The sequence below is a fragment of the Piliocolobus tephrosceles genome, chromosome 12, assembly GCF_002776525.5.
Source record: "Piliocolobus tephrosceles isolate RC106 chromosome 12, ASM277652v3, whole genome shotgun sequence".
Lineage (NCBI taxonomy): Eukaryota > Metazoa > Chordata > Mammalia > Primates > Cercopithecidae > Piliocolobus > Piliocolobus tephrosceles.
The window spans coordinates 18,504,753-18,516,124 of record NC_045445.1 but is presented as its reverse complement, the minus strand read 5'-3'; the positions used below and the strand labels follow the sequence as shown (position 1 = coordinate 18,516,124).

Here is an 11,372-nt window from a genome sequence, read left to right as displayed (position 1 = left end):
TTTTTTTTTTTTTTTTTTTTTTTTTTTTGAGACGGAGTCTCGCTCTGCCGCCCAGGCTGGAGTACAGTGGCCGGATCTCAGCTCACTGCAAGCTCCGCCTCCCGGCTTTATGCCATTCTCCTGCCTCAGCCTCCCTAGTAGCTGGGACTACAGGCACCCGCCGCCTCGCCCGGCTAGTTTTTTGTATTTTTTTAGTAGAGACGGGGTTTCACCGGGTTAGCCAGGATGGTCTTGATCTTCTGACCTCGTGATCCGCCCGTCTCGGCCTCCCAAAGTGCTGGGATTACAGGCTTGAGCCACCGTGCCCGGCCTATCATTCCAGTTTTTTAGTGGCTTTGTGTTTGGCCAGATGTTTTATAAAGCATGTTTATATAGAGTGCTTTAATTTTTACTTATAATTTTATTAATATGAGGATTCATGAAATTTTCTCTGACTTTCTCATTTTTAATTGAGAACCACCTTAGGTTCTCATTTTAGAAAATGAGGAGGGAGGGCGTGGAGGCTCACGCCTGTAAACTCAACACTTTCGGAGGCTGAGGTGGGAGGATTGCTTGAGGCAGGCTCAGTTCAAGACCAGCCCTAGCAACATAGTGAGGCCCTGTCTTTGCAAAAATCAAATTAAAAAAAAAAGCAGTTGGGCATTGTGGCATGTACCTGCTATCATCACCCACTGCACTCTAGCCTGGGTGACAGAGCGACACTCTGTCTCAAAAAAAAAAATAAGTAAATGAATAAATAAATAAAGTGAGGAATTTATGTATCTGTATCATTTTCTCCTTTTTAGTGTGATTCCCTCTTTTTTCTTCTGTCATGTTTCTCATGTCTATTTTTATTTTTTGGCAAATAAATGAATACTGAAATGAGGGCCTATGATAAAGGGCCTCATGATACATAGTTTTTTAAAATGTCTTGAGATTTGACTTGCCTTTCCTTCTTATAGCTTCCTAAGGAAGCCAGTCTGATACTGAAGTTTCAACTTATAGCATGCAAGAGGCCAGCTGAATTCACAATAAATGATGAAAAACATTTTATTACTATGTTCTACTGGAATATTTAATTTCCTCTCTGGCCATTAACATTGTTTACTTTCTCCCTTATCTCCTTTAGTGCTCGATTTACAGTGATGTTCCTTTTGGTTTCAGTAAAATCAGAAAAGCAATGTGATGTGCTGGAAAGGGCACAAGATTTGAAATTCAGACCAATTTGGGCTAGCAGATTGGTCCCCATTTACCTCATTGTGTGGCTTTAGGTAGGTCATTGACCTCTCTGAGCCTCAGTCTCCATATCTGTGAAGTGGAGATGATAAAATACCCCTTTGCTGTTTCACTGCCATAATGTGAGGAGGAAATGAGACCATAGACGTGAAAGCCCTTTGCTGTCCTCCGAAGTGGTTGCTACACCGTGATGGTGATTATTATCAAACGGGTTGCTCTTTTAAATTTGTAAAGAAAGGACCACAGCTCTTCCTTAACCACCGCAGCTATCTGAAGCCTCTGCTGACTCACAGTGGGCCTCCGCTGACAACAACACTCCCTGCCTGCTGTGGACCCATCGCCAGGTGCCTCACCAGCCCCCAGGCTTACGAAGTAAGTTGGTTTTATCCAAAACTAAATTCTTCAGTAAGTTAAATTTATCTGCTCTGTGGGTGAGTCACTGGTTTTATTTTATTTTGGTTTGGTTTTCTGCCTTTGAGGTATAAATTCCATGAGGGAATTTAAGCATATTTTGCTCAACCAGAAAATACACTGAAACCTATAAATATAATTCACAGCCTTTGAAAGAGCATTTGAAAACAGATATAGAATCATGCCTCGTCTTACTGTGGGTGATTTTAGTAAATAGTTCTATTTCCATGCTGGCTTTCATTTCTTTGCAGTATGTGTCCTGAGCTCAGTACTAAATGTGTATGCTTTCATCCACAAATGAGGGTTGTCTCAGTTACATTGAGAGGATTTTAAAACAATTTTGACATCCCTAAAGTGCAACAGATGGTCTATTATTTCACACCTCCCAACCTTTGTATGTTTGGGAAAGCTTATCTGCCTCTGTTCCACATTGTTGGGACGCATGAACATATCTAGATAGAATCTGAATTCCATATTTTTTTTCCTTAGCTACCAAAATGTGATTGGTAATTTGATAAATATTGCTACTAAGAAAAAAAGTAACAGAAATGCTAGCCAGCCTTTGTTTTTAAATGTGAGCATTTTTATTTTTCAAGTTCTTTTTTAAAAACCTTCCATTCTGGCCAGGCGTGGTGGCTTATGCCTGTAATCCCAGCACTTTGGAAGGCCGAGGTGGCGGATCACCTGAGGTCAGGAGTTCAAGACCAGACTGGTCAACGTGGCGAAACCCTTTCTCTACCAAAATTACAAAAATTAGCTGGGCACAGTGGCACGTGCCTGTAATCCCACCTACTTGGGAGGCTGAGGCAGGACAATTGCTTGAATTGGGGAGGTGGAGGTTGTGGTGAGCAGAGATCATGCCACTGCACTCCAGCCTAGGCGACAGAGTGAGACTCTATCCAAAAAAAAAAGAAGAAGAAGAAAAAGCCTTCCATTCTAAACCAACCTTTCAGAAATAATCTATGACATCATATAGGCTCCCTTGTTAACAAAGCCACCAGTTTTGACTACTCAGATGCAACACGCAGAACCTTGAGAGGGGAAGCTGTATAAGAAATGGACAGGAAAGAGTAGGCAGAGTAGGGGTGGCATCTGGGCCAGGGAGGAGCATCTTATGGCTTTGTGTTATGTCGAGTCAATGCATGTTTCTGATAGACTGTGCCTGTGAGATGGAGAGCACACCCCATGTTGCCCCTCCTCTCCCTTCCACATTGCCCAGGCTCCCCTCTCAAACATTGTCTCCATTTCCACTATGCCCTGTTAACCCACATGACTGTGCAGAGAAGTCAGCCAGCTCTATTGGTTCAGGCAGTGAAGCTTGGCTCTTGGATTCCAGAGACCCACTCGCCGTCACCAAAAGCCAGAAGAGGTCCACAACAACCCTGTGTCCTTGGAATGTAGCAAAACACAACAGGCTCCCTTAGAGCAGCTGTAACAAAGTACCACAAACCGAATGGCTTAAACAATAGAAACTTATCATCTCTTAGTTCTGGAGGCTGAAATCCAAGGTCAAGTTGTTGGCAGGGTCAGTTCCTTCTAGGCTGTGAGGTAGAATCTGCTCCAGGCCTCTCTTCCAACTCCTGGTGGCTTCCTGGCGATCTTTGACCTTCCTTGACTTATAGATGCATCACTGTGTATCTCTACTTTCATCTTCACATGGGATTCTACCTGTGTGCGTGCCTACCTCTGTGTCCAAATTTCTCCTATTCATAAGGACAGCAGTCATATTGAATCAGGGCCTACCTTATTTCCAAACAAGACCCTGTCTCCAAACAAGGTCACATTCACAGGTGCTGGGGGTTAGGACTTCAACATCTTTTGGTGGGGAGGGCGGAGGAGGATACAGTTTAACCCATAACAACCATCACACTTAATTTTTTTTTAGACAGTCTTGCTCTGTCACCCAGGCTTGAGTGCAGTAGCACGATCTTGGCTCACTGCAACCTCCACCTCTTGGGTTCAAGTGATTCTTATGCCTTAGCCTCCCAAGTAGCTGGGATTACAGGTGTGCACCACCACACCCAGCTCATTTTTCTGTATTTTTTAGTAGAGACGGGTTTCGCCATGTCAGCCAGGCTGGTCTTGGACTCCTGGCCTCAAGTGATCCACTCACCTTGACCTCCCAAAGTGCTAGGATTACAGTCAAGAGCCATTGCACCTGGCCCAGACGTAATTTATACTATTTTTGTTAACTGCTTTTTTTAGTTATAAAACTAGCAAGCTCATGACCAAATATCCATGGGGTATGGAATGTACAAAGTGAAAAATCAAAGTTGCCTTCCTCCTACCTGCAGTCCTCGAGGCAGTCTTTATTATAGGCTCACTGTGGATACTTCCTGATGTATTTTCTTGCAAATGAATATGTGTATATATGGCTTTGTTATACAAATGGGATTATAATAGGCATATTGTCCCATTACTTGCTTTTTTTTCAATTACTGATACATCATGGATACCTTTACATGTGAGTACAGTAAATGTCTTACCTTCTCTTTTCATGACTACGAATTTCCATTTCATAGCTATAGCAAAATTCATATATTCATTCAGTCTCTTATGGATAGACATTTCAGTCATTTCCTTTTTTGCTATTATAAACAATACTTATAGTGAATATCCTTTTACATATAAACTTACTCAACTATGTGAAAGTATACAGAATAGATTTTAAAGGTAAAATCACTGGGTCAAAAGGCATGTGCATTTTACAGTTTGATAGATATTGCCCCAAACCTCAAACTTAATAAAGATATTAGAAGGTGCTGAAGAGCCCCTGAGGACCTGTGAAGGAGCCACAGAGCTAGTGAGTATTGCTGAATTAAGTGATAGATACTGGTTAGATAGACTTACTGTCCTAACTAGATTAGACAGGAAGGGATTTAGGCTGGTTGGTGGCTATGAGTTTGTTTGTTTGTTTTTGAGATGGGTTCTGGCTGTGTTGCCCAGGTTAGCCTCAAACTTCTGGGCTCAAGCAGTCCTCCCGCCTTAGCCTCCCCAGTAGCTAGGACAATAGGCATGTGCTACCCGTACCCAGCCGTTTGTTTTTCAGTTCACACTTGTTTTGGCCTTTGAGTATTTAGGGAAATTTCTAGCAACAGCAGATTAAATTCCTTTTTAGATTTTGTCTAATAGTCTTCTCAGTCTATTTGACGGTCTTAGACAAATTCAAAATTTTCAAACAGACATGGGATTTAGGAATCTGGAGAATATACTTCCCTCAAGGAGCATTAATGACAGACTGTTTCATGCTAGATCAATGTGCATATTTAGAATGATCCTTTCTCTTTAAAGTCATTTAGAAAAAATGACTTCTTCTGTTTTTTACAAGTAATATGTACTCATTATAATAAAATTTCAGATAATACAGAAACATAAAGAAGAAAAGACTTTCCTATGCACTCTTACTTACATTTTTTATTTGCCAAAATGGGACTATGTATTCCTGATACTTTTCCCTTTTGTAGAACCTTATTTAAGTATACTATTTTGGCTGTAATATTTCCATGAGAACCCAAGCTGCTGTGGAGCTGCGGTGAGGGCTTGATAAATTTCTCTGTGCCCCGAACTGTATTAGGTGGTTGGACTACGTAGCATTTACCCTGTGTCTTCACCACATGTGTATCGGTCTGCTCCCCTCACACACTAGACTGTAATCCCCTTGAGGGCTCGATACACACACAGTTATAGCTCAAGGGTAAGTGCCACTACAGGGAGAGGGCCAAGTACAGGATGCCATGAAAGCACACAGGAAGGACACCTAACCTAGTCCTAGAAGCTCAAGGAAGACTTCAGAGCTAAAGTGATAAAAGGGTGTTAGTCATGTGAAGGGAAAGAGGGGTCATGTAGAAGGACCTGGAGGTAAGAGAAACCACGAGGAGTCTGGGCAGCTGTCAGCACTTCAGTCTGGTTGGCAGACAATGGGGCTGTTGGTGTGGGAGGGGCAGATTGTGGCAGGAGAGGAACTAAAGAGGCCAAGTCACGCTGTATTTTAAGCCAAGGTGTGGACTTTATACTTTATCCTGAGGGCAGTGGGCTACCACTTAAGGTTTTAAATGGGGAATCCTCTAAAATACTCCTGTTGGAAATATCTCTTGAACTCCTCAACAATTCTTAAATCTTACTTTGTTTGCATTTAGAACCAGGAACAGTTGAAAGATGATGATTCTGATCTTATTCTCAATGATGGCGATATCAGTTTGACATATGGAGATTCTACTGTGAACACTGAATCGGCCACATCCAGCGCTCCAAGGAGATTTATGGGAAACAGTTCTGAAGATGCCTTGGATCGGGAACTTGCATTTGGGGACCATGAACTGGTCATTCGAGGAACACGCCTGGTTCTTCCAATGGATGATTCTGAACCCCCGCTAAATTTGTTAGATAATACGAGACACGGTCCAGCCTAAGCTTACTAATACTCACTTAGTGATTTGTAAAATTTGCACATGTGATTGTGAAGAAATTTGTACTACCTAAAAGTCCCAGTGCATGTCTCTGAATGTGTAAGCTATATAAATGCTATTTATATGGCATAGAAAGAATATAAATATCCTGTACGCGGCAGATTGTGAACAAACTATATTCCTTTAAGTTTTCCTGGTTGCACTCTGTAGACTGGATCTGTTTTAGAAAGTTACTTTCACAGTGATGTTATGTGTTCTGTTAGTTTTATGTCTCAGTTAAAGTATAAAAAGTGACGGATTTTCTCTTTCTTAAACTTACCTGACACTTAACCAGAGTACCAAGTTCTCGTGATGTGAATTAATTTTTTGTGTGTGTTAGGGGAGGGAGAGTGAGGAGGGCATGTTAGTTCCTTGGGAACCCAGGGAGGAGAGGTTCCTTTATTGGGAAACTTGTTGATAGCTGCTGCCTTTGTCCTGACCGTTTTCTTTCCCTTTTCTCTGGTGGCCTGTTGTGGTGCAAGGAGCTGATGGCATTTGATCTTGCCCCATTCAGGTTGGGGAGTGAAGTGTGGGGACCCTTTTCCCCCGCTTGCTGTGAAAGCACAGATTCATCGACTAGAGTACACTGTTGTTCAGAAAAGAAGGCTGCAAATGACTTCTGAGACCTTGTGTCTTTTCTTCCAGGCCGAGACCATAGAAGGAGTCGCATCTAGCCAGCTTAGCCAAAGTACAGGTGTATATAGTTCAGGGCACTTGATTTAGATTTGGAGGGGCTGGGGTGGGTAGAGAGCAAGAGGCAAGTAAAGAGAATGATGGTTTCAGAGATCTCTCTTCCCAAATGTGTAAATATTCTATACCAGATAAGTTTAAATAAGAAATTTAATTGCTGCTTAATTTTTGATCATGTACTTTATCTGTATAGCAAGCTTTGTCGTCAGAAGTTTTTATATCAATTTAAATTGCTGCTCTTTAGCAGCCAAACAGGAGCAAAATGTAAAATTTTTCAACTTACTGTGTCTAATCATCATTTGTTAGTCTGTAGTTAATGTCAACAGTTAATTTATGAACCCACGATCGTTCCACACTACACCAAAGTCAGTCATAAGAGAAATCGAATATTCTGGGCATTGATTGCAGCAAGGTGACTGCTTTGTGTGCAGGAGGTGTAGTAGTCTTCATTTTCATGGTACTTTTTAATATTAATTATCTAAGCTGCCATGCATTTTTTTTTTACAGTTTTCAAGGAAGAGCACAGAACAATTTCTCATTTCATATTTGGAGTATGAAAGTAGATTCTATTTTGTAATGCTGATAATACCTAAAGGTGCATGGAATGCTTGGAAGAATACTTTTTGATGTTGATTTTGACCTGTTCATGATTCAGAAGAAAAACAAACTGTTTTGGATTTTTTTCCCCTCAGGTCTGAGTAGCATTGCCTTAAATCTTACCCAGTCAGAACATTGGTTTATTTACATGATGTTCATATTTTCCAGTGAAAAATACCCTTCCGAACAAAACATGTACTTACTCTCCAAAAGGTATCTGTGCTATTACAAACACTCCTTGAGATTTGAAGGGAATTCTAATATACCCTTTCGTGGCAGCTTTGACTGTTGGCATAGCCATTTGTTATGTAGTGGTAGCGACTTTCCTGCTATGCAGGAATCCCTCCCATGAAGTGTATGTTTTACATGATGTGTGCCTCTTCACGCGGTAAATAGTTTCTTGTTAATGTATGTTTGAGGGGTTTGAACGTCAGTGTCATTTACCCACAAAGTTATTCAAGTTGTAAAAGGTTATACAATAATTTAACAACTACCTTTTTTTATTCTGTCGGGTTACTGACCTCACTTTATGTAAATACTTCGCATGACAAATTCAGTAACTCTTCTATTTCAGCATGCATAAGACTTTTCACTAGGGAAACTGATAAAGCTTGAGTGAAATAAATCTGCCTTCATACTTTATCAAGGGGAACCAAGCCTGCTGTGTTTAACATCAGCATCTGGAAGATTTTCCTCTCCTCTAATCTGTGTACACATCTCCAAGAAAGGAAGAAAAAACAAACTCTGCTCAGACGCCTATGAAACACCTGAATGAACTTTGATGAAGTCCAGTCTGAGTTGCCATCATGCACAAGTAGAACTGCTCTTGGACTTGTTTTCCTGTTGTTTGTGGAACCTACGCGTTTGAATGACTTGAATGTTGCATCTTTTAAAGTTATTTTTTAAGATTTCTTGGCATTTATCCTAGTTGTCCGTGTTTGGCAATGTGCTGTTAAAGTAATAGACTTTTAATCTTTATGTATTTTTTGTTTTCTCTGGAGTACTTGGACGGATGTTATAGTGGTTTCTTTTAGGAAAATCTGTCATTAAAAAAGTTATAGCCTTGCAAATAACCACTCACAGTATTTGAGTCACAGTTTATTCTAGTGAGACGTAGAGTGCTGACTTCATTTATTTTTCTACCTATATACCTGCTGGAAAAGGGGAAGACTAATGTTTTCAAATAAACAAACAGAAACCTAACAGAACTTAACTTATGGGGTGGCAGATTTTTGGTGCTTACGTGTAAGGGTGGATTTATTTGCTTATGGTCACAATTGGACTCTTTAGGAAATGTGACTCAAAGCAGTCAAATTCCGTTACATTGATTTGCAGCCTGTTAGCTTAGTAATGGATAATGTTACGAAAATGCTGGTATGAGGAGAGAGAATTCTATATCCAGTTAAGTAGGAAGGCAGTTCCAAGTATATCCAGTTAGGTAGGAAGGCAGTTCCAAGTATATCCAGTTAGGTAGGAAGGCAGTTCCAAGTTTGGCTGAAAGCATGATCACACAAATACAAATAGTCCTCCTTCCAAGTTAAAGACACGTCTCTCTGTGCATGAGAAGTTTTATAGTCTAGAGTGTGCTGACTGCAAGTTTGTCTAGTCCAGCAATGGCACCAACCACGCTGTCTGTTGTGTTTTGTTGTCATCCACTCCAGCTTCCTTGTTTATGGCCGAGTGAGAGACATTGGTGGGGGATGGTCCACACACAACAGGCTCTTTTCTTGAAGGAACCCATGTTTTCTAATTCACCACACAAAACCCTACATTAGATCTGAGCAGGTACAGTTGTTAACCTGACCCAATGCAGGAGTATAATGAGATGAGAGTCCCCGACAGGACGTATGCCACACAGATGATGTAGTGTGAGGCTTGAAAGTAAATTGGAAATGATAATAGTTCTCATTTTTGAGCCCTTCTTAGGTACTGGTCATGTGTATACAAGGCATTTTAAAATCTATATTTTAATTTAATCATGCGTTGAGGGCACATTCTATCATCCTCAGTATACAGATGAGACTGAGGCACAGAGAAGTCACACAGCAAGTTAAGTGGTAGAGCCAGGATTCAAGTCAAGTCTGACTCCAAAGCCTAGATGCTTACTATTCTGCTGGCCCCAAAGGCAGGCTCTGCTGATTCATCCTGAGTGTAACCAGAAGGATGAAGGGAGTTGCAGAATTGCTTTCTAGCCTGCTGCCCCCAACCTGCTTGTCATCAGGCCAGGCTAGAGCATGAAGTCTCAGCTCTGTCCCTCCACTTGCTGCTGTGCTCTTGGCTGTCAGGCATGTGTTACCTGGTTGGGAGGGTCCTCGCATTCATAGCAAAGGGCCCTCCAGTGTCTTGTTGGGCCTGTGGGCAAGCAGCCTGCCTAGCAGCATTTCTTCATGCTCTAACTCCAAACATTATCACCAAGGGGCCCGGATTTTATAGCAGAGTTTGCAGTCCTGAACAATGGCTTTACATCCCCACAGTTAAGCGTAGTAGAAAAAGCCCAGGCTCTGGAGTGACACAGACCTGGGTTCAAACCCAGGCTCTGCTGCTTGCTTGTTGTATAATGTTGACCACTTACTTCACTGAGCCTTTTAGTTTTCTCAGCTGTAAAGTTAATTCATTCAAGAAGTATCTGAGTGCTTACTTTGTGCCACACACAGTGGAGATAGCAGCAAATAACTAAACAATCCCAGCTCTCATGGAGAGTATTCTACGGGAGATGTAGCAATCTCATGGAGTTCTTAGGAATCATTCATGCAGGAAAGACTGATTGCCTTCTTGCCTTCGGGGGGGGGGGGGGGGGTGGCGGTTATCTTGTTTTGTTTTGTTTTTGAGACAGAGTTTCACTCATTTCGCTCTTGTCGCCCAGGCTGGAGTGCAATGGTATGTTCTTGGGTCACTGCAACCTCTGCCTCTCGGGTTCAAGTGATTCTCCTGCTTCAGCCTTCCGAGCAGCTAGGATTACAGGCACCCGCCACCATGCCAGGCTAATTTTTGTATTTTTAGTAGAGACGGGGTTTCACTACATTGGCCAGACTGGTCTCGAACTCCTGACCTCAGGCGATCCACCCGCCTGGGCCTCCCAAAGGGATGGGATTACAGGCATGAGCCACCACGCCCAGCCAATATCTTTCTTAAGTAAACAAATAAAAGAATCGTGGCTGGGCACGGTGGCTCAGGCCTGTAATTCCAGCATTTTGGGAGGCCAAAGTGGGTGCATCATGAGGTCAAGAGATCGAGACCATCCTGGACAACATGGTGAAACGCGGTCTCTACTAAAAATACAAAAATTAGCTGGGCATGGTGGTGTGCGCCTGTAGTCCCAGCTACTCGGGAGGCAGAGGTTGCACTGAGCTGAGATTGCACCACTGCACTCCAGCCTGGGGGAAGAGCAAGCCCCCGTCAAAAAAAAAAAAAAAAAAAAAAAATGTAAGTGCTAGCTGGATGTGATGTTGTGCACCTACCTACAGTCCCACACACTCAACCCAGGAGGTTGAGGAAGGAGGATTGCTTGAGCCCAGGAGGTCAAAGCCCCAGTGAGCTGTGCTCACACCACTGCATTCCAGGCTGAGCAACAGAGCAAGAACCTGTCTCAAAAAAAAAAAACTTTTTTTTTTTAATGCAGGACACTATGAGAGGGTACTGTAATCTGGTGGTAAGGGGACTGGGGAAGACTGTCCTGATAAAGTGACATTTAGATCTCGAGCAAGTCAAGGGTCAGCCATGTGAAGCGGGGTGAGGACAAGGATCATTCCAGGCGGAGCGAACACTGATATTCCACCCGACCTTTATTCAGTCAAAATGTTATTGAGTGACAAACACACCACGTGCTGTGCTATCCTGTTTACATACAGTGAGGAATACCACAGACACAGGCCACCCTTGCGGCACTTACAGGTTAGTAGGGAAGACAGTAAGTATCCAACAATTACATAAGCATAGTGAGGAGCATCTTGGACCAAAATCTGCTCCCGCAGCATCCTCTCCCTCGCCTCTGTCCCACTGGATCTCTTAGGGCGA

General features: G+C 42.4%; 1 protein-coding gene across 5 annotated transcripts in view; it reads left to right on the top strand.

Annotated features, from left to right (window-relative positions):
• SLC9A6 (solute carrier family 9 member A6) overlaps positions 1-8,443 on the top strand; it is a 63,306-nt gene extending 54,863 nt beyond the window's left edge. For 4 of the 5 annotated variants that reach the window (XM_023198831.1, XM_023198835.2, XM_023198833.1 and 1 more), the window contains 2 exons: positions 1,482-1,587; positions 5,763-8,440. In XM_023198831.1, coding sequence (XP_023054599.1) covers positions 1,482-1,587; positions 5,763-6,035 — 379 coding nt within the window. In that variant the 3' untranslated portion in view covers positions 6,036-8,440. Of the gene's footprint in view, positions 1-1,481; positions 1,588-5,762 lie in introns of all 5 variants that reach the window. The other variant, XM_023198832.2, reaches the window with a different exon arrangement.
• Positions 8,444-11,372: the final 2,929 nt, after the last annotated feature.